The 26,489-nt window shown below is 38.1% G+C and overlaps 4 protein-coding genes across 9 annotated transcripts; 1 reads left to right on the top strand and 3 right to left on the bottom strand.

Annotated features, from left to right (window-relative positions):
* Positions 1–5,689: 5,689 nt before the first annotated feature.
* Positions 5,690–11,416, top strand: LOC126582775 (uncharacterized). Its single transcript, XM_050246968.1, has 2 exons — positions 5,690–6,418; positions 11,242–11,416. Exons 1-2 carry the CDS (start codon positions 5,741–5,743, stop codon positions 11,386–11,388), a joined length of 825 nt encoding a protein of 274 aa, XP_050102925.1. The 5' UTR covers positions 5,690–5,740; the 3' UTR covers positions 11,389–11,416.
* A 3,619-nt stretch (positions 11,417–15,035) lies between these two features.
* Positions 15,036–16,457, bottom strand: LOC126582777 (uncharacterized). Its single transcript, XM_050246970.1, has 2 exons — positions 16,321–16,457; positions 15,036–15,859 (listed from the first exon to the last, which is right to left on the bottom strand). The coding sequence occupies exons 1-2, from the start codon at positions 16,355–16,357 to the stop codon at positions 15,372–15,374; spliced, it is 525 nt and encodes a 174-aa protein (XP_050102927.1). The 5' UTR covers positions 16,358–16,457; the 3' UTR covers positions 15,036–15,371.
* A 915-nt stretch (positions 16,458–17,372) lies between these two features.
* LOC126582776 (uncharacterized) lies at positions 17,373–18,343 on the bottom strand. The gene is made up of 2 exons (XM_050246969.1): positions 17,808–18,343; positions 17,373–17,710 (listed from the first exon to the last, which is right to left on the bottom strand). Exons 1-2 carry the CDS (start codon positions 18,289–18,291, stop codon positions 17,619–17,621), a joined length of 576 nt encoding a protein of 191 aa, XP_050102926.1. The 5' UTR covers positions 18,292–18,343; the 3' UTR covers positions 17,373–17,618.
* A 940-nt stretch (positions 18,344–19,283) lies between these two features.
* Positions 19,284–24,579, bottom strand: LOC126582773 (hexokinase-1-like). 6 transcript variants are annotated; one of them, XM_050246962.1, is made up of 9 exons: positions 24,216–24,577; positions 23,590–23,740; positions 23,318–23,500; positions 21,290–21,364; positions 20,976–21,131; positions 20,694–20,792; positions 20,466–20,596; positions 20,224–20,305; positions 19,284–20,041 (listed from the first exon to the last, which is right to left on the bottom strand). In XM_050246962.1, the coding sequence occupies exons 1-9, from the start codon at positions 24,482–24,484 to the stop codon at positions 19,694–19,696; spliced, it is 1,494 nt and encodes a 497-aa protein (XP_050102919.1). In that variant the 5' UTR covers positions 24,485–24,577; the 3' UTR covers positions 19,284–19,693. The 6 variants fall into 6 exon arrangements, with proteins under 6 accessions (XP_050102919.1, XP_050102920.1, XP_050102923.1 ...); XM_050246963.1 differs by having other exon boundaries at positions 19,553–19,986; positions 24,216–24,578; XM_050246966.1 differs by having other exon boundaries at positions 19,841–19,986; positions 20,458–20,596; positions 24,216–24,579.
* Positions 24,580–26,489: the final 1,910 nt, after the last annotated feature.

Below are 26,489 nucleotides of genomic sequence, written 5' to 3'. Positions count from 1 at the left end.
ACTCATTTTCCTACGATTAGGAGCATTTTTCCTCTTGGGGTTTTGCTACCTAACGAGGTTTTGATGAGGCACCCATCCTGGGATGATCATACTTCATTGAGTTCACTACTTTCGTCTTGTTTGACGTTTCTTTTAGACATTATACATACTTCTAACTTTTCTCTTTAGTCTATGGGTTTTCACTTGCCTTAGGTTTTACCATAGCAAGGTTTTGTGAGCTTCACTACCTATGCATACTTTCTTTATATTAGAGACTTGCATTTGCCCATTGTGTCGCCGACTTCATCAACTATTCTACCTCAACTGCTGAAGATCTAACGCGATGTTTTTTTTTAGTATTTCCACACTCAAGGGGGCGTTTTGCAGTCATATTTAGAATAAAAATGTGATTGTGTAAATCTTAGTGTATCTAGGGATATCTTGGAATATTCTCTTTTGTAGATATTATCCTATTAGAGTTGTAATCCTATTCGGGTAAGGATTTAACCTATCCTACTACTATAAATAGACATAATAGGGTGATACAACACACACCTCACAATTAAATCTCTCTTGTTGTCGGCCTCTCTCCCTCTCTAGTCCTAAATACAGTTCAGTCAAATAGGCTTACAATAGAGGGCAATTTATATAAATCGAACCTGGGCTTTATCATTTCTCTGCATTTGCTCTGAACTTGGATCAAATCCAGAAAATGGATCGAAAAACATACCTTCTCCACAAGGGGACTTTCTAGTAGTGGTACGAAGAACCTTAGTAGGCTTGCAAACTGGAGCCTTAACACCTTTTATTAGAGCTTCACACTCTAATATATGTTAACCATAGCTGATCAATTTGATAGTTCTTGAATATGTATCTTAGATATAGAAATAAGGGATTGGAAGAGAGAGAGAGAGAGAGAGAGAGAGAGAGAGAGAGAGAAGAGGAAAATCTGTTATCTTTTATATTTCTTAATGAAAATTTTTTTACATCACACTTGTATTTATAAGCAACATAATCTAACAACCTTCACTAACTAACTCTACATATGAATGACAAGTGTCACAATCTATATCCATTGAATATACTCTAACATCCCCAATCAAGATCATGATTGAGTAATCCAAGCATGAGATTGTTGCAGTGGGTTCAAAACAAGGATACACTGAGACCCTTAGTAAGTATATCTGCAAACTGCTCTCGAGAATACATAAACTGCACTCCAAGTTGCTTCTTGGCGATCCGTTCTCAAATGAAATGAACATCAACTTCGATATGCTTGGTTTTTTTATGCTGAACAAGATTAAAAGATAAGGCAATTCCAGACAAGTTATCACAAAATAACACAGGATGAGCAATGACTTTAATCTGTATAAATAAAAGCAACTGTTGAATCCAATATAGTTTAGTTGAAGTAGTGGACATTACATGATATTCTGCCTCTGTGGAAGATTATGATACCATTTGTTGCTTCTTAGAAGACCAGGAAATAAGATTGGATCCTAAAAACACAACTAAACCTGTGGTTGATCTGTGATCATTTAGATCTCCAGCCCAGTCAGCATCACTGAAAGCTTTTAATACAAATCCCCTTCTGAATAAGTAATACCATGATGCATTGTACCTTTCAAGTACCTAAGTATGCACTTGACAGCAGTATAGTGTGAAACTATTGGATTTTGCATAAACTGGCAAACTTAGTGCACTAAAAAAGCAATATCAGACCTTGTAAACGTGAGATATTGTGGGGCACCTATAATGCTTCGATATGCAGTGGGATTGTTGTAGGGAACCCCATCATCCTTGAGAAGCCTATTGTATTGTAAACAAGGTGTATCACAACTTTTAGAATCAAACATCTTTGTTTTATGCAGTAAATTCTACGCATACTTGGACTGAGACAAAAACAACCCAGATTTGATTGAGGTGATTTGAATGCCAAGAAAATAGTGTAGGTCACCTAAGTTCTTTATATCAAACTCAGATGTGAGAAAGTTAATAACTTGATGAATAACAAAGGAAGAGCTCCCTACGATTATAATGTCATCCACATAGAAAAGTAAAATCACAATATCACTGCCAATCTTCTTTACAAACAAAGAAGAATCTGAATAAATGGATTGAAAACCAATGGTAGGTAGAAATGCAGTAAACCTTTCATTCCATGCTCTTAGAGCTTGCTTCAAGCCATATAGAGACTTATGAAGTTTGCATACGAAATGTGGATTATGTGCATCTACAAAACCAGGAAGTTTATTATAGTCTGCATTGGATGCATGTTAAGTGAAGCAAGGGGAATAACCTCTTGAAGACTTTCAGGATCAAACAAATGATCCATAGGGAGTGAGGAAGATTCACTTGCAGTGCCAGTAATGGACTCAGAAGCAACATAGAGTACACGAATATGGGAGGGTGAAGTAGCAAGTACAGATAGTGAACTTGATGAAGATTGTGATGGTTGTTGTGACACGGATGGTAATGATGGAGACACTAGCACATTCTCAAGAGTTGTGACAAATGGTGGTGGAAGACAACATATTCATCATTTTCAACTTGTGTGGAAGAATTAGAGGTATTATTTTCAACACTGGATTCAGCATAGCAATTAACCAATCTAGCAGGACATGGATGAGTACCATTAACAAATCCAGAAATTCCATGACCATCAAGTAGTAATTGCATTTGAAATTGCCAGTTCAAGTAATTAAAATCATCAAGTTTAACATTCACATATATAGAAATAGTGGAAATAAGCAAAGTAATCGGCGATTGAACAATCTGTAGTTGTGAAGCAGTAACCATGATTGCAAAAATCAATTGATTCAGATAAGCAAAAAGAACTATCACACAAATCCTTTCGAACCCTAATATCATGAAGGACAGAGAATCGTAGTAGAAACCCCTACAAATCGAAGAGTATGAACACTGCAAAACCTAGAAATTGCGACAAAATTCACCAACCTTGAGAAATGAAGAAACTGAGATAAAGAACTCAGAGAAGAGAGATGAAGAATAGCGGATGCACGTCAGAGGATCAAGGATGCGTTTGCAATTCCTGCGAGTAATACCATGTTAACCTTAGCTGATCAATCTGATAGTTCTTGAATATGAATCTTAGAGAGAGAAATAGAGGATTTGAAGAGAGAGAGAGAGAGAGAGAGAGAGAGAGAGAGAGAGAGAGAGAGAGAGAGAGAGAAAAGAGAAGAGGAAAATCTGTTATCTTTTATATTTCTTAATGAAGAAGTTATTACATCACACTTGTATATTTATAAGCAATAAAATCTAATAATCTTCATTAACTAATTGTACATATGAATGACAAGTGTCACAATCTATATCCATTGAATATACTATAACAATATACATATCATAAAAACCATAATTAAATACAATTTAAACTAAATTTATTAGATGTTTCTAACTATTCGACAAGAAAAGGAAATATAGGGCTGGGTTCGATTGGCAAACCGTGCCAAATTCTTTGTGCCTCCTACCAACCATATATATATAATTACTGAAAATCATTTACCGTTAGCCAACCGTTTTCTTGCAGTTGCCAAAAATTGGTTTAGCCAAAATTATTAGTTGGTTCGGTTGGTAAATGGCACAACTGGTGGTTTGCAAATAAGCTAAAAAAACAACAGCTTAAGACCATGCATCGACTCGTAAACAACAAACCAGAAAAGAGAAAAAGAAGTTGATGCCGCTACTTTTCAATTGATGATAAGCCAACATAATCATGACTTAAAAAATTAAAATGGAAATCAAATCAAAACTTAATAAGCAAACAACAATTGTCAGCAAACATAATTCAAATAGTTATAAGTTCATAAACTCAAAAGTCTAACTAATATAATTGTCTAAATTCAATTGTAGCAACTAATGCATAAACAAAAAATTCAAAACTCAAAAGTATGGTTCTGGTTATAAGATCCCATTATAACCAGGGTGGTGTGCGTTGAAGAGAAGAAGAAAACTAAGAGATCAAGGCTGCTCGAAGTCGTGCAAGAGTTAGAAAAAAAAATTGAACAACCTTTATTTTTTAAACCTAAAACTGATGAGTCATTTATTTTTTAAAACCCTAAACTGAGGAGTCAAGCATGTAAAAAATACCTAAAATATCTAAATAGAATATATATATATATATATATATTGGTTGGTATGGCATACCATCGGTATACAAAATCCAATACCAAAGTCATACCATTAATTGTCTCTTAAGTATAATGTCAATTGATTATGAAAAAATGCCAAAACTATAACATACCATTATGAACCGACCGATATGGTTCGGTTGGTAAATCAGTTTATGGCAAAATTTCCCACCCCTAAGGAAATTGTCTTGAATCCAACTTAAAAGATTAATATTTACCTTCAACCATAAACATGCAAGAACTACGAATTATGGAAGAAGAGTATGAATGTTATATATACGAACGAAAAATAAAATTAGAATGTACAAGTAATTGGGAAATAAATGGTGCTTTCTGTACTGTAAGTTACATTTTACCTTCTTAAGTTTGGATGCAATTGCAACCTCATATATCATCTTTAAAACATTTTAATTTCATATATTTACTTGTATTTTTTACAAATTCATACATTTTTATTTAAAATGTCAATTTGACTGTTAAATAATGATGTGACAGTCAATTGTGCCATGTAGATAAAAATTAAATAATAAAATAAAGATTTTATTATTTAAATAAAGCTAAAATGAAATTAAATAAAAACAAAAACTTAAGGAAGCTGAGGTCACCGAGTTTGTTCTTCAACGGCCATCAAAGTCTTAGAGGAAACTAAGGTTCGATGTGTTCTTGTGAGCCCAAAACACTTGGCAAGAAAATATGTCTAATTTGAGGAAATTCTATGTTTTTCTGTTAGAACGTCCTATGTCAATAATCAAAATAGGGAGATCAATGGAGCGCTAATGAATCCTTCACGAGGAAAACGATGATTGTGAAAGAGTGGGGGAAGGAAGGAGGAGGGGGAAGGGAGGGGGAGAGATGACAGAAGTAAACCTAAAAATGGGTTTCACTTTCCAAGCTATATTTTAGGGTTTGTTCTCTTCTTTTTCCTTTTTTGATCTTTTTAATTATTTTGTATTATTTTAAATGATGTGGATATTCACCTAAGATACCACATAAGATGGTATAAAATTGTGGTACAAATAGATATTAAGTGTGGCTTATGTTAACCTTTCCCATGAAAGATTCAGTTACTCAAACTACAAACAAACAAAACACTAAACATCAATTCATATAAGACCAAAGTATGCTAACTTGAAGAATTTCCATTGAATGCTGCCATGATTGATCTCGTCCAATCTGAAAATGTAGCAATTCTTCTTCTTTCTGTCAGGATACTTATTGCTCAAACCAAGAATAGGACTCAGTTCCAAAAGAGCGTGTACATGTGAGAGAAGAGATTGCCATACACACACACACACACATCCTTCTCATAGTAGAATGTGGATTCCCTATTAGACTCATTATGGAAAACAACTTGTGTCTTCCCAATTCATATCAGTTTACTACTGCAATAAAATCCTCTATTGACAAGAACTGATATTCATCTTCCTATAAGACTTTCTTATTCCTATTGGACTCAATCATCTTATCTTATGTTCATATCTCCCACTAGAACATGAGACAAAGATCAAACATAGCTTTCACCAATTATAAGAAGTGATCACATAGCCTTATCCTTAACTGTAGGATTACATCAAGGCTCATCCTTAAGTCCTTACCTTTTTGCGTTGGTAATGGATGAGTTAACAGGACATATTCAAGATGATATTCCTTGGTGTATGCTTTTCGCAGACGATATAGTGTTGATAGATGAAACTCAGGAAGGGGTAAATGCAAAGCTTAACCTTTGGAGAGAAGTGTTGGAATCTAAAGGTCTTCGCCTAAGCCGATCAAAGACAGAATATATGGAGTGCAAGTTCAGTGCAAATGGAGGCCAAAACGAGTTAGGGGTGAGGATCGGAGATCAAGAAATACCAAAGAGCGATCGTTTTCGTTACCTAGGATCTATCTTGCAAAAGAACGGAGAATTAGATGGAGATCTCAACCATAGAATACAAGCTGGATGGATGAAGTGGAAGAGTGCATCCGGCGTGTTGTGTGACCGCCGTATGCCACTGAAGCTCAAGGGAAAATTTTATAGGACGGCAATAAGGCCGGCGATGCTGTATGGCACAGAATGTTGGGCGGTGAAACATCAACACGTACACAAAATGGGTGTAGCGGAGATGAGGATGCTTCGTTGGATGTGTGGGCACACGAGAAAGGATAAGATTAGGAATGAGGATATCCGGGGTAAAGTAGGAGTAGCCGAAATTGAAGGAAAGATGAGAGAAAATCGGTTACGGTGGTTTGGACATGTGCAAAGAAGGCCTACTGACGCTCCGATTAGAAGATGCGACTATGGGACAGAGGTTCAGGGCCGAAGGGGTAGAGGAAGACCTAGGAAAACTTTGGAAGAGACTCTAAGAAAAGACTTAGAGTACTTGGATCTAACGAAGGACATGACACAGGATCGAGCACAATGGCGTTCTAAGATTCATATAGCCGATCCCAATCAGTGACTTGGATTTTCCAAGTCTCCAACCGAGAAGTTTTCCTCACTCGGAAAATTAAGGGAACACTACCCCAACCTACATGCTCCACTCAGAAAGCTTCAACATACAAGTTTCAACAAAAGAAAATTCAAAGAACTTAACGAAGAAGGCTTTGGTGTATTTAACACAATACGTTGAAATGAAGGAAAGCTTATTTATTGATATCCCCGATAAGCTACAAATATGTACATATACATGAGTCAAAATAAACACACAAGAGGGAGCCTTCACAAAGGTTGCTTAGGAGAAGTCTCAGCAGTCGGTAGAGCCCCAGAAAGAGAAGGCACCGGAGGGGGATCATTTGGAGCCTCAGTACTGGACAGAACCCTAGAAGGAGGAGGCATCAGAGGTTGATCATTTGGAGCTTCATTACGCGGTACAGCCCCAGAAGACGAAGGCAATAAATGCCTTTGGAACAAACCCACAAATCTCTGATGATCAAGTAAAACCTGACCATCAGTTTCCTTCATCTGGTCAAGCTTCCTCTTCATGTTTGTAGCATAGTCATGTGCGAGCCGGTGCAATTGTTTATTCTCATGCTTGAGCCCTCTAATCTCCTGTTTGAGACTCATCACTTCAGCCGCCAATGATTCAACTTGGCGGGTTCGAGCAAATAGGCGTTGGGCCATATTAGACACAGAACCTGCACACTGAACACTGAGAGCCAGCGAATCCTTAACAGCTAACTCGTCAGACCGTTTGGAAAGTAGTCTGTTATCTTTGGGAGTGAGAAGGTTTCTGGCCACCACCGCAGCGGTCATATCATTCTTCATCACGGAATCCCCAACGGTAAGAGGACCAGTTGGGGAGACGAAGGATGGGCGCCATATGTTGTCTGGAGAAGGCGGGGCTGCCTCTTCAACAAGGTTCAAGTCAAAACGACGGTCGGAGGGGCCAGACATTTTCAAAGGTGTTGAAGAGAGAAGAGGTCGGACAAATCAAGATCTTAGAAGTGCAAGAATGAAGCTTCTACTGGTGGAGATTCAAGTGTGCTTTGGAACTTAATGCCAGCCCCTATAAAAATCTGCACTCGACGGAGCTTCAGAAATCGAAGAGGCGCCTGCTCAGAAATCGAAGAGGCGTTTGCTTTCTCAAAAGTTGGGCTGCTTAGAGATCACGAGGGTTGATCTCAGAAATCGAAGAGGCGTTTGCTTTCTGAAAAGTTGGGCTGCTCAAAGACCACGAAGGCCGATCTCAGAAATCGAAGAGGCGCTCGCTTTCTCAAAAGCTGGGCTCCCCAGAGACCACGAGGGCCGATCTCAGAAATCGAAGAGGCACCTACTTTTCCAGCCTTGTCAGCACCTGTCACACGCACACTCAGCTTTGCGGAAATTATGGGCATTCTGTCAAAGACTTCTGGGGAAGTAGAAAACACATGAATCTTACTGTTCAATCACCCACTTCCCACACGCAACAATAGCTCATGGGTACCACAGATAACTTTGCCAAAGTTCTCTGCCAAAGTTGAGCACGTGAAGCTTGCAGCTCCCACTACATCGCTCTGACCAAGAAGGGTAAAAGAATAGCAAAGAAACAACACTAACAAAGTTTAGACCCATAAATTTTGAAGGTCTAGCTACCATATTATTACCCACAAGGGTAAAGGAACAGTACCACTGCTGGATAATTGGAAAGTCCCTGTGTGTCAACCTCTGTGCTTCGTGGCAAGGTAGACTAGCAAACATGCCCAACCTTTACTCACATTCGAGAAAACACTCCCAATAAGATTGCTTGCTCCAAAATCGAAGAGGCACCGTCCTCCGAATCTAAAGAGCCAGACTCCCAACATGACTACTTTCTTAAAAATCGAAGAGAGGGTAAAGGAACAGTACCATTGCTGGATAATTGGAAAGTCCCTGTGTGTCAACCTCTGTGCTTCGTGGCAAGGTAGACTAGCAAACATGCCCAACCTTTACTCACATTCGAGAAAACACTCCCAACAAGATTGCTTGCTCCAAAATCGAAGAGGCACCGCCCTCCGAATCTCGAGAGCCACTCTCCCAACATGATTACTTTCTCAAAAATCGAAGACACTGCTCCCCGAATCTCGAGAGCCAGACCCCCAGCATGATTGCTTTCTCAAAAATCGATGAGGCATCGTTCTCCGAATCAATCGAAGAGGCGCTCGCTTTCTCAAAAGCTGGGCTGCTCAGAGACCACGAGGGCCGATCTCAGAAATCGAAGAGGCACCTACTTTTCTAGCCTTGTCAGCACCTGTCACACGCACACTCAGCTTTGCAGAAATTATGGGCATTCTGTCGAAGACTTCTGGTGAAGTAGAAAGCACATGAATCTTACTGTTCAATCACCCACTTCCCACACGCAACAATAACTCATGGGTACCACAGATAACTTTGCCAAAGTTCTCTGCCAAAGTTGAGCACGTGAAGCTTGCAGCTCCCACTACATCGCTCTGACCAAGAAAGGTAAAAGAATAGCAAAGAAACAGCACTAACAAAGTTTAGACACATAAATTTTGAAGGTCTAGCTACCATATTATTACCCACAAGGGTAAAGGAACAGTACCACTGCTGGATAATTGGAAAGTCCCTGTGTGTCAACCTCTGTGCTTTGTGGCAAGGTAGACTAGCAAACATGCCCAACCTTTACTCACATTCGAGAAAACACTCCCAACAAGATTGCTTGCTCCAAAATCGAAGAGGCACCGCCCTCCGAATCTCGAGAGCCAGACTCCCAACATGATTACTTCCTCAAAAATCGAAAAGACACTGCTCTCCGAATCTCGAGAGTCAGACCCCTATCATGATTGCTTTCTCAAAAATCGAAGAGGCATCGTTCTCCGAATCTCGGGAGCCAGATACCACAGACCACTTTTTCAAAGTGCTCTGACAGAGTTAAAACATGTGAAACTGGCAGCTCCCACTACCGTGCTATGACCAAGCAGGGTAAAGGAATAGCATTACTACTTGTTGTTAGGGAGACTCCTATATATGTCGACCTCCATCCCCAACGGACAGGCAGACCTGCAAAAATGCTCAACCCTTCATCATATCTGAGAGGGCACTCCCAACGAAGCCTTTCGAAATATTCAGCTTTCTTTCCCCCCGATAATACCTCTGCAAACAAGCTATACTAGAGCAAGAATATCTCATATCATCAGGGTTAAAAGCAAGAGTATCCCATATCATGCTTTTTCCCTGTCTTTTCTTTTGGCCTTGTTTTTACCTGCAAGACAAGGAGAAAGAGAGCAATCAGTCAGCACTTGGAATCAAGCTTCCAGCCAGGAACTGACTGCCTGGAACCCCTTACCTGATTACTTACCTGGCATTGCTCTCGAGTACTCATCTTCAACATCTTATGTTTCCAGGGAAGATTCCGCATCTGCTTGAGGAACAGATAGGGCAAGTGCGAAGGATACAAGGAAGCATGTGGAGACAAGTGTAACAGCACACGTGCCGATACATCCATTACTCTGTCAAAAGCAAAAGTATCCCATATCAGCAAGGTGGAACGTACTCTAGATTTGATGGACTTGTTTTGACCCTCAAATTCTTCAGTCGGCCTTATACTCTGGAGGAAACCAGAAAACCCTCCAGCTCAGTTCAAGAATAAGCCTGTGGAAAGTTACTTCTTCAAAAGCAAAAGTATCTCATATCATCTCTTCTCATTTTTCTTCTCTTTATCCTTCATGCTGCTGCAAGATGGGGAGAAGGTGAACAATCAGTCGGAGCTCTGATTGCTTACCTTGTCTGTCACCTCTTTCAGCAGACCCCCTAGCTCGGCGACTTGGGGGACTCCTACTACATGGTTTGTATCGCGCTTGACCAAGCCTGAAACTACAAGTAAGCTTCAAGTGAAATTGATACATTACCTTGTGCATCTCCACCAGTTAAAGATACCACCCCTGGATGGAGGAAGAGTACTTCCAGAGAAGATGCCACATCTACCTATGAGACAGATAAGGCAAGTCAAGACGACACCACACTCCGATACTTAGAAGTTTCGTGATTACGAGATCATTCTCCCACAATATTTCCTAATGTCATTTGTACTAAATCATTCACTTGTACTCACTAAAGGAGAGCTTGAACCTATGTACTTGTGTAAACCCTTCACAATTAATGAGAACTCTTCTATTCCGTGGACGTAGCCAATCTGGGTGAACCACGTACATCTTGTGTTTGCTTTCCTATCTCTATCCATTTATATACTTATCCACACTAATGACCGGAGCAATCTAGCGAAGATCACAAAAAGCGACCGTTTTCGCTACCTAGGATCTATCTTGCAAGAGAACGGAGAATTAGATGGAGATCTCAACCATAGAATACGAGCTGGATGGAAAGAGTGTATCCGGCGTGTTGTGTGACCGTCGTAGGCCACTGAAGCTCAAGGGAAAATTTTATAGGACGACAATAAGGCCAGCGATGTTGTATGGCACAGAATGTTGGGTGGTGAAGCATCAACACGTACACAAAATGGGTGTAGCGGAGATGAGGATGCTTCGTGGGATGTGTGGGCACACGAGAAAGGATAAGATTGGGAATGAGGATATCCGAGGTAAAGTAGGAGTAGCCGAAATTGTAGGAAAGATGAGAGAAAATCGGCTCCGGTGATTTGGACATGTGCAAAGAAGGCCGACTGACGCTCCGGTTCGAAGATGTGACTACGGGACAGAGGTTCAAGGCCGAAGGGGTAGAGGAAGACCTAGGAAAACTTTGGAAGAGACTCTAAGAAAAGACTTAGAGTACTTGGATCTAACGGAGGACATGACACAAAACCGAGCGCAATGGCGTTCTAGGATTCATATAGCCGACCCCACTTAGTGGGAAAAGGCTTTGTTGTTGTTGTTGTTGATCACATAGCCTTATCCAAGATTCCACCATCATGACCAACGTCCCATTACATCTCAAAATACAGAAACCAAGATTCACAGACTACAACCAAAAAGCAGTATTGAATCTAAGTTCACATGTATTCAATCTGTAAATATGACTCATGACTCAAAACAACATAAACAGTCCAAATTATGCTCCCACTTTTCAAAAGATCTAACTTCTAACATAGTCCATCACCAAAACTACAATACTTTCAAAACTAAAGTATTAAGTCTCAGGACAAGGACACTTATTAAAACACTAAATCAAACTAGCAAACCAGCTGTAATGTAACCTTAGTTTGTCAGAACTGCACTCATTATTCTAAATTCTTCATAGCTGTAACCCCGAAACCTCAAAACATCTTTGATTACTCCCACTGATCAAAACTTTCTAGCACTCCCATCAAAGAAACATGTTTCCTTAAATTCTCCAATAAGCAATGCCTTAGTTAACGGATCAGTAAGCATCATTGCAGTACTTATGTGCTACACTTCAATAACTCATTTCTTGACATTTTCTCTGACCTTAAGAAATTTCACATCCATCAAACGTGAAGCCAAAGTACGCCTATTATTCTTGGCAAAGAATACAGCCGAGTTGTTATCACAAAACATCTTAACAGGCTTCTGAATTGAATTCACAATCCTTAAATTTGTTAAGAAAATTTTCAACCATGCTGCTTGAAATCTATAACAGTTTGTTTTGCACTTTTTCATCAAACTGCCCCTCCATTGAGCATGAAGATATAACCCCTGTTGACTTCCTGTCATCCACATCTCCAACCAAATCAGAGTCTATATATCCCACAAGTTTCAAAGAATTGATTCTGCCATACAACAACATATGACTTGGTTCTCTGCAAGTATCGCAGAACTTTCTTGGCTGCCACCCAATGTGCTTCACCCGGATTTGCTTGAAATCTACCTAGCAAGCCAACAATAAAGGTAATATCATGCCTTGTACATATGGTTGCATACATGAGACTTCTAACCAATGAGGCATAAGGTTTAGCTTGCATTTTCTTCATTTCGAAATCAGTTTTTGGACACTGACTTTTCGAGAATTTGTCACCTTTATTAACTGGAACTTGACCATTATTACAACTTTCCATATGAAATCTCTCCAATACTCTGTCAATATATCCTTTTTGAGATAAGTCAAGAAGCCCCCTTTGTCTATCTCTAACAATCTCTATTCCCAATACATAATGTGCTTCACCAAGGTCTTTCATCTCAAAGTTATCACTCAGAATTCTCTTAGCACTTTGAAGCAATTGAGGACATGAACTAGCAAGAAGAATGTCATCAACCTAAAGAACTAAGAATATGAATTTAGAACCTAAAAACTTAATGTATATGCAATCATCCAGCTTATTTTCTACAAAACCTTGTGCAGAGACAATTTGATCAAATTTCAAGTACCATTGCCTTGATGCCTGTTTTAAGCCATATATTGACTTATTAAGCTTGCATACCATACTCTCATTCCCCCTTTCAACAAATCTAACAGGTTGCTTCATATAGATATCTTCTTGTAGGTCTCCATTAAGAAAAGTTTTTACATCCATTTGATGTAACTCAAGATCAAAATAGGCAGCTAAAGACATTATAACTCGCATAGAATCTTTAGAAGAAACTGGAGATAAAGTTTCATTGTAGTCGATTCCCTCTCTCTGAGTAAACCCTTTAGCAACCTATTGGCCTAATTTTAGAGTTTGATTCCACCAATGTCCAAACTTGATTCTTGAACATTGAATCTAACTCACCATTCGTAGCATTGTTCCATGGAACTGATTGAGACCTTTCAATTGCCTGAGTGTATGTGAAAGGGTCATCAATGTCACCTATATCAAACTCACTCTCTTGTAAGTACACATAATCACTGATTGCAGTAGATTTTTGAGCTCTTGTAGATTTTCTGATTTCAGCTTGAGGTGGAACTGATGCTTGTGATTCTCCAAAGGAAGTCAATGTTGCAGGCTATGTTAATTAGTCAACCTCCATAGTGTTGTCAACTTGAATCCCTAAATCTTCACTCATATCCTCTATGGCAGGTGACAATGGATGAGAAAACAATGGAACTTGAGTGTAATCCATTGCTACATGGTCATCACCATCTTGATGTATCTCTTCAAATATAAAAGTTTTCCTTGACAAATGTGAGACATCTTGATCTTCTAAAAAAAAATTGCATTATGTGTTTCTTAGATCCAAGTGTGACCTTAAAGGACATAAAACCTGTATCCTTTTGATTTCTCAGGATAACCAATGAAATAACATGACTGAGTCCTTGAATCCAGTTTTCTTTCATTAGGATTATAGAACCTAGCTTCTGCTTTACAACCCCAAACATGGAAATAAGTAAAACTAAGAACTCTTCCATGCCATAACTCATAAGGTGTTGAAGATGTTGCCTTGCTTGGAACTCGGTTCAATATATAATTGGCTGTTTTCAAAGCTTCTACCCACAAGAATCCTGGCAATTTTGATCTTGACATCATGTTTCTAACCATACCAATGAGAGTCCGGTTTCTTCTTTCAGAAACACCATTCTGTTGAGGCGTTCCAGGTGTGGTGTATTGTGCCACAATGCCATTCTTCTCGAGATAGAGAGCAAATGGACCATTTTGCTACCCAGGTTCAGTGTACCTGTCAAAGTAGTCACCTTCCCTATCTGATCTAACAACTTTTATGACCTTCCCTAACTGTTTTTCAACTTATGTTTTATAAATGACAAAACAATTAAGTGCATCTAATTTCTCAGTAATAAGCAAAGTATAACCGAGCCTAGAAAAGTCATCAATGAAGTTGACAAAATACCTATTGCCACAAATTGTTTTGATTGGGAAGGGACCACAAATATCAGTGTGTATGATTTCTAATAACCCTTTACTCCTCTTAGCATCCATTTTTCTAAAATTAGTCATTTTGCCCTTCAAACAATCAACACGCTCATTTGCTGAAGTAAAATCTAATTTTGGAATCAATTCTGCCTTTGAAATTTTGATTATTCTTTCTTTAGAGATGTGCCCTAGCCTCTTATGCCAGAGAATATAAGAAGTGTCAGTTTCTAGCATCCTTTTGGAACTAACATTCAAAATTGAGTGATTATTTGACTCTATTGAGCATTCTGGACTCCACAAATTGTCTAATAGAAGGGCAGTACCTAAAACGGAATCTAGACAGTCCTTTTTAAAGATTTTCAAACACTCATCATCATCAAAGAAGGCAAAACCATCTTTAACAATTTTGGAAGCATAAATTAAGTTTCTTCTCATCTTTGGCACATAGAGCACATCATTTAAGTTTAAAACAAAACCAGAAGTTAATTTTAAATTTACAACCCCTATTGAATGAACTGCAACTCTAGTCCCTTCCCCTACAGAAACATTATATAAAGTATTTCCAACTTCCCTTTGTTTTTGAAAACCATTTAAAGAGTTAGGTATATGTACTGAACATCCAGTATCAAACCACCAAGAATCAACAGGTACTTCGCAAAGATTTAACTCAACACAGACAAGTACTTGTTCATTTTCTTTGCTCTTCACATAATCTTTGAAAATTTCACAGTTGACTTTTAAATGACCCTTAGTTTTACACCAAAAACATTTAAGCTTAGACACATCTTTAGGTTTAGCCTTAAACTTGATAGATTTTCTAGGGGAGTCCACTACTTTAGCAGAATTACTGAACTTATTAGTATTCTTAAATGGCTTAGAATTCTTACCGGAACCAGAAGAGCCTCTGTTGTTGAACAACTTCTTCTCATTTGCAGTCTACAAAAAGTTGATATCCTCAATGTCTTTGCCTTTTTCTTGTTTTTGACAAGCTTCTTCTTGCACATATTGTGCAATCAGCTGAGCAACATCTCAGTTTGTCTTAAGTGTTGTAGGAGATCTTCAACTGGCTATATTTGTTGGGAAGTGCTTAAAGAATCATGAATACTAGCTGCTTATCACCAATATTTATTTCCATTGCATTGAGTCTTTCTACAGCATCGGTCATCTTCATTATGTGATCTCTTATAGAGCCAGTACCCTCCATCTTGTAAGTAGTCAATAAAGACATGTACTGACTCACTTCGGCTTTTTCAGATTCTTGAAATTTCTTTTCTATGGCATTCAGATAGTCAGCAGCCAAATCATATTTTTTAATTCCTCCTCGAATTGTATCAGTCATGCCACTCTCTAGAATGGAAAATGCCACCTTATTGGCTCTTGTCCATCTCTCATAATCTACCTTTTCAACTCTAGTGCTCTGATCATTAATGACAGGCTTGCGGTTGTCAATTGCTATATCAAACTCATTCAGTGTCAACAGCATACTTATATCTCTTCTCCACTTCTTGTAATTACAGCCACCAATGAGGATTGGGATGTTGGCCAAATTAAAGGTCTTCATTGATATTGCAGACACTGAAGAATACAATGAAATTACCATACGAACACTTAGGATCCTAATTTCTATTCTCGGTCTATTGCACATCATATCATTAAAATCAATTATCCATATACATAACCATAAAAACCAAAGGTGATAAATATATATATTGAATAAGAGATCTCTTCAGAATGCTTACGTAGCCTAGGACAATCATTCCATCCAAATAAAAGGAATTTCTCTCATACAAAATAAACTCAGCATATCAATTTTAATCTTGCAATAATTCAAAAATTTCTGAAGAAGATCTAAGCCTTAGACGGTTTTCTTCCACAGATGATTAAATAGTGAATGAAAACACAAAATTTCAATCACAACAAGAACCATATTAGCTTATGTTATTAAAATCATGTCGAGAAAAGAATCTATGCAACACAAGTATAATCTGAAGAACAACTGGATTTTCAATTTCTGAATCGAGTTTCAAAGGACATACCATGGAAAAGAGCATCAACATCCAGTAGCGAAAGCATTTATTACAGATATCATAAAACTCAGGCATGGTTTGAACCATCATGAAGCACTCAGATTATCAAAGTCGAAATCTAGAAAAGAAAAGGTAAAAACGAAAGGTGTTTATCCTAGCCCAGAAAACCCCAAATTGGATAGGTTTCGGTCAAAAAATCAAACAATTATATTTAATTAAAACGCACCATTTTCACTATGACTAACTTTAAGCCCAAAACCAGTTTCGAAACCTGAAGAAGGAAAAAACTTTTTTTTTTTTTGGATTCTATCGATTTTGTTGATTGAATTTAAGGACATGAACCTAAGGCTCTGATACCACATGTTCACCTTCTCATGAAAGATTCAGTTACTCAAACTACAAACAAACAAAACACAAAACATTAATCCATATAAGACCAAAGTATGATAACCTGAAGAATTTCCATTGAATGCTACCATGATCGATCTCGTCCAATCTGAAAGCACATCAGTTCTTCTTCTCTCTGTCAGGATACTTATTGCTCAAACCAAGAATAAGACTCAGTTCCAAAAGAGCGTGTACCTGTGAGCGAAGAGATTGCCATATATATAGATATATACACACACATATCCTTCTCATATTAGAATGTGGATTCCCTATTAGAATCCTTATGGAAAACAACTTATGTCTTCCCAATTCATATCAGTTTACTACTGCAACAAAATCCTCTATTGACAAGAACTGATATTCATCTTCCCATAAGGCTTTCTTATTCCTATTGGTCTTAAATAGCTAATGTCCGATCATCTTATCTCATGTTCATATTCTTACAGCTTACTCTTAACACAATAATAATTTGATATCGAGCACGCCATTAACACAAACAGTTCTAGCTTCACATTTATTTTCCCTTTTAAAGTAAAGAAGAGAAGCGCAGATAGATAAAATGAGAACGTTAAAATTTGAAAATCGTCAATATTCTGTATTTATGCGGATCGAGGAGGAGAAGAATTCTGAAGCTTTACCATAGCATTCAGAAATTTTTTAACGGAAAACGATGACATATTTATTGATAACAGAGTTTACAAACAATAAAGAGTAAACAAATAAAAAAAACCGATGACATATTTATGTGAGACAGATTACAGATCAGAAATCACACAATATTACACAAAAGGAACTAATTAAATACCGAAATGTCCAGAAAGACAATAATTATCTTATTCAATTCATGATTAGACAAAAAGATTTCATCCCAATATTGTTTGGGAGTGGATTTCTCTCTTACATTTTCTACTATTCGATATCTAATTATCGATTCTAATTCTTGATATGCAGATATTGTAGCAGGTATCCAATTGGCCCTTCATGTTCTTTAAAATATGGTTCTTTTCAGCAACTGTCAAAATGTTAAAAGAAACATGCAATTAGATAAATAATACAAAAAAGAAAAAAGAAAGTGAACAAAAACCTAGAAATGAATTAAAAGAACGTACCAAAAGCAGCGGCAGGATAGGTGGGTATAGCCTCAATGCAGGAAAGTAAACACTTTTTTAGTGATTTTGAACCTTCATGAAAAATCCTGCAATTAGAAGGGCAGGCCTCAAAGCATGCCCTTCTAAGAATCACCTTGTCGTTGGTGCAGTTTTTCCGGCATCTTCTCAGACATGAGTGTTCTTTTCCAGGAGCATGATGAAAAGGTGGGGGAGGTGATGACTTGGGGAAGACAGGTAGAATGTCTTGAGAAGGTGGTGAGGTTACAGGGAGAGGGTTTCTAAGACGAGGTGGGATAACAGGAATAGGGTTTTGATGTTGTGGTGGGACTGCAGGACTAGGGTTTCGAAAGTTTCCGAAAGTTGTGAAGTCGGCATCAGTAAGTGAGTCATCGACAAAGTCCGGATCGACATATTGACCGATAACAACCCCAGCCATCACGAACATCGTAACCACAAACCCTATATTGCTTCCCTTCATCTCCATAGTTAATCTTATCTCAGAGTCTCTCGCTCTCAGTGTCTTTCAAAACCCACTACTGGAATTTTTTTGTATCGTTGAGATGTCGTTGCACACATAGCCCCTATTTTATAGGATTGGAAGCACATTAATGCATTAGATTGAGCCCATAATTTATACACTAATTAAGGAAACCGATTAATGTCGATGCCTAATAGCTGATTGTGGACAAATTATAGGGTGTGATTGATTGTTAATTGACACCATTATGTTGATTGTCAGTTCCTTCATTTACCTTCGAGAGTTACCTCAATCAAACGATTAATGCATTTTGTGGCTTAATCAAAGGAATTATTAAAGCATTATGTGGCCGGATGTGTGGAATTAATTAATTTATTCAAGTACAAACATAACATGTGTTACAAGTTTTTATTTGTCTGATAGTTAGTAGGCATGAGCCCCCAATCAGTAAAAGCTCCTGTAGTAAGAGAAATTTTGTCGAATACGACGTGCTCTAGTAGTCGTGAATAATTAAAGCAAAATACACCATAAATGCTCTTCAAGGCGTGCCTTACGCATCTTAATTGGTGTTAGATACGGCGTTAATGGAGTGTTGTAATACTAGAAAACAATAATGGCATACATGTGTGCCGTGATTTATATTTGATACGACGTTTGTTGAGTGTCGTAATAATGTGAAGACAATTACATCATATGACATATATCGTAAAAGAAGACTACAATCAATAATTATTGCTGATTTTGCTTGCTGTAGTTTAAATTTATTTTCCTTGCATTTACGTGCATTTAGACAGATCTTACTCATTCAATTAATCTAATTGAAATAAAACAATCCACGTCGTATTAGAAAAGAATTCACGTTTGTGTGTTGGAAAAGCTTCAACTTGTGATTCATAATTGTCCAATTGAGAATTCCATTCCAATAACTAATATTCCTTTTGCTCTTCAATTGAATCTTTTTGGGATTCACTTATGTTAGTGACCCGTAAAAATGCACGGACGGTAAATGTAGAGACTCGGGATCCCAAAAGTATATTGAAATAACGTCACGATTACAAGTAGCGTTTCACCACTTATTATTTTGAACATAAGAATTAAGAATTACCACGAGGTGAAAACGAAATGGTAATTTGCAGGCCGAAGCAGTAATAGCATGGCCGCTTACAGGTCCTGCCTTTTTACAATAAATCCACCTCTCTTACACATTCTGCAAAGCCACAAACTAAAATTCACCAAAAAAACACATTCGGTAGGTGAATGAGCAGAGCAGAAGAGTGAGCAGAGCAGAAGAGGGAAGGTTATAAGATGAAAAAATGGGAGATGTTCTAGTTGGAACTTGGAGAAAGATTAAAACGCCAAAAATGTGAAACCTTCTTCAGCAAAAAGCTCTACTACTATCCTGATAAACTCAGGATTCATCAATTCCAGGGTATTGTGAGTGAGAGGCAGCGAGAAGGGCAGCTCCAATCCCAGACCCATCGTTAGAGTGCTCAATAACAATAGTTTCAGCAACTTCCTCTCCGAGCAATTCTCGTAGAGTATTCTCCATGCACTTGCTATATTCAGTGTAATGCTCGTATAATCCACCATCCAAAGCTACCACTGTCTTCTTGTTTTCCCCATCCTTGACCGCGTCTCTTCCCAGCTTTTTCAGTACACCCAAGACTCCAGCAGCAGCAAGGCGTGCCCCACGTGTAGCAACTATATTGCAGAGCTCAACAATAACTTTTCTTACTTTAAGAGAAGTATTTGATATCTGAAGCAGAATTAGAACACTTCAAAAGTTTAAATCTACACAAACTTATTGGATTAGTATGGCCAACAACATTTAAAGTCATTCATGTGAAGATAAGAGCATCGTCTTTAGATTCAACCTCTTTATACGTCTTTCGAAGGCCACATCTGATATTAATAGTTGGAAGTGAAAATTAAACACACCTCCAATACATTCTTCAATTTTTCTCGTACCACCCTAAGATCAGAGGATGCATCCTGATGCATCGCAGACATGTCAGGTGTCCTGCGTGATTCAAAGCTCACATTTTAACTGCTTAGCGGGAAAAGAAATCCCAAAGGCTATAATAAATCCAAAGAATCTAAAAAATGAAAGGAAAGTAAAACTAAATGCACTAAACGTCAACATATACAGCTACAACTACATGGTCTACGTACGGGACAACCTCATATTGAAAGGAACTTTTAACTTTGGTGGAATAGTGTCACCAAAAAGGGAAGCTTCTTCAGCAATCCTACAAAGAACTCTGCGAACAATTTCTCCCAAGTACATTCCAGAAATTATCTTCTCAAAAATCTAAAGAATCAGTTCAACGACATTAAAATAAGTGTATTATAGAGTTTGTTAGAAAAGAAAAGATAAACAAATTGAAGAAGTATATAATTACAATCACCTGATCACCAGGGTTCAAACTTTCAGTATCCAATGAATGATCATATTCTGTCAATGGAAGGTGAGCTGACTTAAAGTTACCCCATTCCATGTTGATAACCTACAGTCCACAGTCAGCAGCTTCGAAATTCACTTTATAATTTTCAGTTGCTACTGGTTTTCATAATTGCACAACCCTAAGGCTAAACAAAAGTTTGAAAAGATTTTTTATTTTATTTTTTGAAGTATTGAATATGAAATTGACACGGGTCAATGGCCGTGAAGCCATGAAGGAGTTGCTAACCATCTCTCCTGATTTAGGTAGCAGACCATGCCATTTTGGTATTGCTTGTGCACGTTCCACATATGCTGCATTTGTCCCTGTACCTAAAATCACAGCAGCGACAACATCCTGATTGATATACCTACCTCCAGCTAATGTCCCAATCGTGTCATTAACCTGGTGATAAAGTGACCACTAACACTTAATTTTAAATTATAATTGATATGAAAAAGCATTTTTATGTCGTACCAACGCAAAGCCAATAAATATATTCATAGAATCAACACAAAGGCCTTTTATTAATAACTGAAAATAACTCATCAAGTTTTACTTACCAGAGCAGATACACACATATCAAGGCCTGTTCTTTCAATGGCTTTACTGAGTGCAGCCACTACATCTTGGCCAACCTATTCAGCATCAAGAGTTGGTCATGAAGGTTGAAATACGAGTGCAAAACAGGTTTCACGATTTTAGAATATGTTTATTATTGGACATCACGCAATAATTTAAATACTAGATATGCTTATTGCTTCAAATGAACATAATATACTAGAGTATTTTTGCACTGTTGAATGAAATGGCTGGCCGGGGAAATGGACTAGAGTATTTTTGCTGTGCATTGTTTATAGTTGATGAAGCTCACTGAAAAGATAGTTAGAAGTGACACCGACTACAATTGTTAAGAAACAAAAGCTAACTTTAACAATTCTGAAGTTTCAGGATTATGAGGACAACTATTTCTCAGAAACTGAACCACAATCACAAGTTACTGATACATGGAATTCTTTATCTTATGAATTCAAGGACTCGCGTGAAATAACTTTCTTTAACAGGGGAAAGTGGAGTAAAATAGTAGCTGTAGTAGATGGACAAATAACTCCGCCTATGTCTTACATGGCCGGTCCCAAGCCCGGATAAAGGAGGAGGGGGAGGGCGTCAGGTAGTCGACAGCCGGCAGTCCATGATCACGTCGAATCCTTATGAAAATGAATCCAAAACAAAATCGCGCTAAAGCTAGGGCGTCACCCGTAAGTGGCGCGCTGTGTGGCCTGAGCACAGTGATAAGTGAGCAAGGGTCGCTGTATCTCCATCGGCACCCGGATGCAGTGTTAAATGAGCAAGGGGGCCATAGAAACTTCTTTTCGAACGACTCCACTCAAAGTTGTTTGGGAGCATATGCTCCTATCAACTTTACCCGGGACACACAAAAGAAGTACTTTGATCCTATTAGACGGGGGAGGGTGAAGAAGCTAGGACAGAAGGGTAGAGTTCAAGAGAGCAAAATGCGTTTAGGAACGTGGAATATAGGAACCTTAACGGGAAAATCTATGGAAGTAGTGGAAGTTATGGTGAGGAGAAGGATAAATATTATGTGCCTACAAGAAACTAAGTGGGTTGGTAGTAAGGCAAAGGATCTAGAAAACTCAGGGTTTAAACTTTGGTATTCGGGCACAAATAGAACAAGAAACGGTGTTGGCATCATCGTGGACAAGACCTTGGTACAAGATGTTGTAGATGTCAAGAGGGTAGGAGATAGAATCATGGCAATCAAGATTGTAATAGGACAAGAACTTATCAATGTGATTAGTGCGTACGCACCTCAAGTAGGGTTGGATACGAGTTCGAAGGAATTAGATGGAGATCTTAACCATAGAATACGAGCTGGATGGAAAGAGTGCATCCGGCGTGTTGTGTGACCGTCGTAGGCCACTGAAGCTCAAGGGAAAATTTTATAGGACGGCAATAAGGCTAGCGATGTTGTATGGCACAGAATGTTGGGTGGTGAAGCATCAACACGTACACAAAATGGGTGTAGCGGAGATGAGGATGCTTCGTGGGATGTGTGGGCACACGAGAAAGGATAAGATTGGGAATGAGGATATCCGAGGTAAAGTAGGAGTAGCCGAAATTGTAGGAAAGATGAGAGAAAATCGGCTCCGGTGATTTTGAACATGTGCAAAGAAGGCCGACTGACGCTCCGGTTCGAAGATGTGACTACGGGACAGAGGTTCAGGGCCGAAGGGGTAGAGGAAGACCTAGGACAACTTTGGAAGAGACTCTAAGAAAAGACTTAAGAGTACTTGGATCTAACGGAGGACATGACACAAAACCGAGCGCAATGGCGTTCTAGGATTCATATAGCCGACCCCACTTAGTGGGAAAAGGCTTTGTTGTTGTTGTAGTAGATGGACAAATGTATTACTAAATCCCTCGCCCTAATATACCTACACATTATAAGTGCCGATATTCACTTTTTCACAAGAGATTACCATTGGAGAATATAGAAAACATTAAACTACGGAGAACAAAAGTAATAGAGAATTAAAGGAGCCAAAGTACTAAAGTAATGAGGACTGAACTGCATCATCTATAGAAAAGCCTTTCGTCCACTTAAGAAGGGTCCCCGAATTAATTGATGATTGCAGCACAGGGAATGAGAAGGTAAAACCTAGTTCCCTCTGCCTGCCAGGAGGGGGTTGATGATCTTGACCTTCTTTAGCAACAAACTTAGCAAGTTCTGCCGCAATGTAGTCAAAGAGTGCCTGAAATCACAATCATTCTTTAGATTTGGGAGGTGTTTTCACATAAAAACATTAATTAACATTGGCTTAGTTAGCGACAATTTACTTACGTCTGAAGTCCCAACCATAAGATTTTCAGGAATTGAGACCTCAATAAATTCTTGACTAACTATTCCACGACCCTTTCCCCCCAAATGCACCCTCAGCACACGGAAGTTTGTTCCTCCGAGATCCAATGCATAAAACAACCCTTTCTCATTCCTGAAATAGGAAATACATGTATATAGATATTAAGAGGAGATGTCAAAATCTGACAGCAGAAACTTTCAATATGACACAACTGTCCAAGTACTACGAAACAAACACAATGTACAATTCACACATCAAATTCTACACCAAAATTGATCAAGAGATCAACCTTCAAAAACAAGATTTGGACAAAATTTGATCAACCCTTTTCGCAACTGCGAACATTTAACCGAAACTTTCACTCCATTTATAAAGAAAGATTAAAACTTCAGAGCTTACCCCAAAAATATACACACCAAAGAGATCAAGAAATGGACTTTGAATCCAACGATGGAGACCCAAATCAATATAAGTAAAAACAAAAACTCCCCACATCAATCAAACCCAAAACAGATCAAACGGTACAAGTCGGTCCAGAATATGCATTACACATATATGCATGTCAGGAAATCAAAGGGGTCATTAGATTGATTGAATAGCTATGTACCCAGTGGGGAGATTGTCGACATAGCTAATGATCATCTTGAGCTTACTGCCTCCTTCGGAAGCGAGGCCGGCATGCATCTCCACAGCCATGGCGTCAGCCACCTGCCTCAGCTTCTCAGTGGGGGTGCCACACTTCTCCTCGAGCTCCTTGATGATGGCGGATGCCCGGGCCCACCGTCCCGAGCTCCGCATGCGGTGGCGCACCACCAAAACAGCCGCCGCGGCGCAAACGGCCGTTGCGGTAACGATTATCACCGTCTTCCTCCCCATTGTTTCGGTTTATTTCGGGTTTGGAGTTGTTTGTGGACAAATAAATGAAATGCTCTGTTTTTTTTGGTTGGGGGAGTGTGATGCAAATTTTAACGGGTCAAAATAAAGGATGAATTATTATCTATATTAAGGGGTGTGAAATAAGTTAGCAATAATGTGATTCAAATTCGTTTATGGCAAAAATCAAATATAAAGTTTCTTATTTACAAATAAAGAATATTACCACTAAACCGTAGTACTAACACTATATTTGGATGAAAGAAATAAACTTGAAATTTTGATAAAAGTCAGGATTTATAAATTAACGTGCATCAATTCCCTTGTTTGGATTCATAAACATAGAAATTTAGAATTTCCACGTGAAAAAAAAACTTGGAATATGGGACCTCCAATTCCCAAGTTCAAATTCCATGTAAATATGTATCATTTCCCAATTTCTATGATTGAGAGTTTAAAAATAACAAATTCCGTATTCAATTCCATTGTTCTTTTAGGTTAACCAAACAAGAAAATTTACAAATTCTAGAAAATAAAATCTTGTCATTTCAATTTCCGTCATTTTAAAATTCCTTAGTAATCTTAAATTTCTTCATCCAAACATAGTGTAAGTGACTATATGAAAATATTTTAAATGAAGGATATGGATTTAGAATTTCCTATTAAATGGCTTAATGTGACTGAAACTATTAATCATTTTAATTTCAATAAGGAAAATTTTTATACACATTTTTTTCTTGTTTTACGTATTCATATTTAATCCAATGACGAAAGGATGATTACATAGAATGTAAAGGGTAACTGAAATCAACACCATCTTAATATAAAAATGGAATTAACTTGGCTTCAGCAGCCTCTACTATTTATACCCAATCATTTGTGGTGTGGACACGTGTCCAAGTTTTGATTAAAAAAAATTAAAATTTGGACACGTGTCCACTCGGGATTGGGTGTAAGTAGGAAAATTCAGCAACCAAGTCTTGTTCTATAAAAATGATGGGGTTATCTTAGGAATAGTGAATGATGTGTATAACAAATTTTAGAAGTTCATGCTAGGGAGAACAAATTTTTTAAACCAAACTTACAAACTCAATGATGTGGTTGCAAATGATTGAATTATTAACTAAGTATCGATTAACGTGTTTGTTTCTTACTGGTGAATCATTTTGTCTGGAAAGAGAGAATCTAAATTTGAGACTCTTGGTAAGAACTGAGAAATACCACTACACTACTAGTTGGTCGGTGCACTACACTAATAGTTGGTCAGTGTTGGAATCAAAATTGTGGACGGAGGAGCTACGAAAATGTTGATACCTATAAGAGGACAAATAACCATGATTAACCTAAGGTACCAATCAAAAGGTATATGACTATCAAGTTAGTAAGCAATATTGAGACTCAAGCAGTAGGCAAGAGAATAAACAAAGAGCATGCACGAGTGAATTGCGTTTATTGCATTACCCAAGATGAACCCTAGATGAGGGTGTTTATACTAGTCGGGAAATAGATTTTTTAGGATATAGAATTCCTATTAAACCGGAATAATCTAAGAGGATATCTAGGATTAGATATTGTATCCTTTTAGGATTAGATATTGTGACTACTTGCGGCTCATGTCAATCCTTATATTGTATGAATCCCCAAGGATATAGAAAACCTGTATGGTCCCCAGTGGATTAAGATTCTGTGTCTTACGGACCAAGAATGGTCAATCTCAGCAAACTGCGCAAACTTTGCTACCTTTACGGAGTACAACAAGATATGGTGGGATTGCTAGTTCATTCGAAGATACCTGTATTTCAATCTATCTTATTTCGACCTTGAAAAATTAGTCCCACAAACGGTGTCCATGGGATCGATTTTGGCACCGGAGGTTGATGAGGAATTTTTCCTTTTTTCCTACATGTTTGGGTGGTTATCCTCTTTTTAACTTTTCTAGGAACCTCTTGAACTACTTCAGTGTGAGTTCAACATAATAAAAGTCCGATTCGACTATACACAAATAAGC

Source organism: Malus sylvestris, chromosome 9 (genome assembly GCF_916048215.2).
Source record: "Malus sylvestris chromosome 9, drMalSylv7.2, whole genome shotgun sequence".
NCBI lineage: Eukaryota > Viridiplantae > Streptophyta > Magnoliopsida > Rosales > Rosaceae > Malus > Malus sylvestris.
Note: the sequence above shows the minus strand (reverse complement) of the source record. Positions and strands in the feature narration are given on the sequence as shown.

Bases quoted from the DNA above. Each gene is read 5' to 3' on its own strand.
- LOC126582776 (XM_050246969.1), bottom strand. From the start codon at position 18,291: ATGGAGATGAAGGGAAGCAATATAGGGTTTGTGGTTACGATGTTCGTG. The intron at 17,711-17,807 runs GTACGTTCTTTT...ACATTTTGACAG, and splicing joins CTATCCTGCCGCTGCTTTTG to TTGCTGAAAAGAACCATATT.
- LOC126582777 (XM_050246970.1), bottom strand. From the start codon at position 16,357: ATGCTTTCGCTACTGGATGTTGATGCTCTTTTCCATG. The intron at 15,860-16,320 runs GTATGTCCTTTG...TGTATTCTTCAG, and splicing joins TGTTGATGCTCTTTTCCATG to TGTCTGCAATATCAATGAAG.
- LOC126582775 (XM_050246968.1), top strand. From the start codon at position 5,741: ATGGATGAGTTAACAGGACATATTCAAGATGATATTCCTTGGTGTATG. The intron at 6,419-11,241 runs GTTCAGGGCCGA...TACGGGACAGAG, and splicing joins GATGCGACTATGGGACAGAG to GTTCAAGGCCGAAGGGGTAG.
- LOC126582773 (XM_050246962.1), bottom strand. From the start codon at position 24,484: ATGGGGAGGAAGACGGTGATAATCGTTACCGCAACGGCCGTTTGCGCC. The intron at 23,501-23,589 runs GTAAGTAAATTG...TTGTGATTTCAG, and splicing joins TTATGGTTGGGACTTCAGAC to GCACTCTTTGACTACATTGC. The intron at 20,306-20,465 runs GTTGTCCCGTAC...TGAATCACGCAG, and splicing joins AAAGTTCCTTTCAATATGAG to GACACCTGACATGTCTGCGA.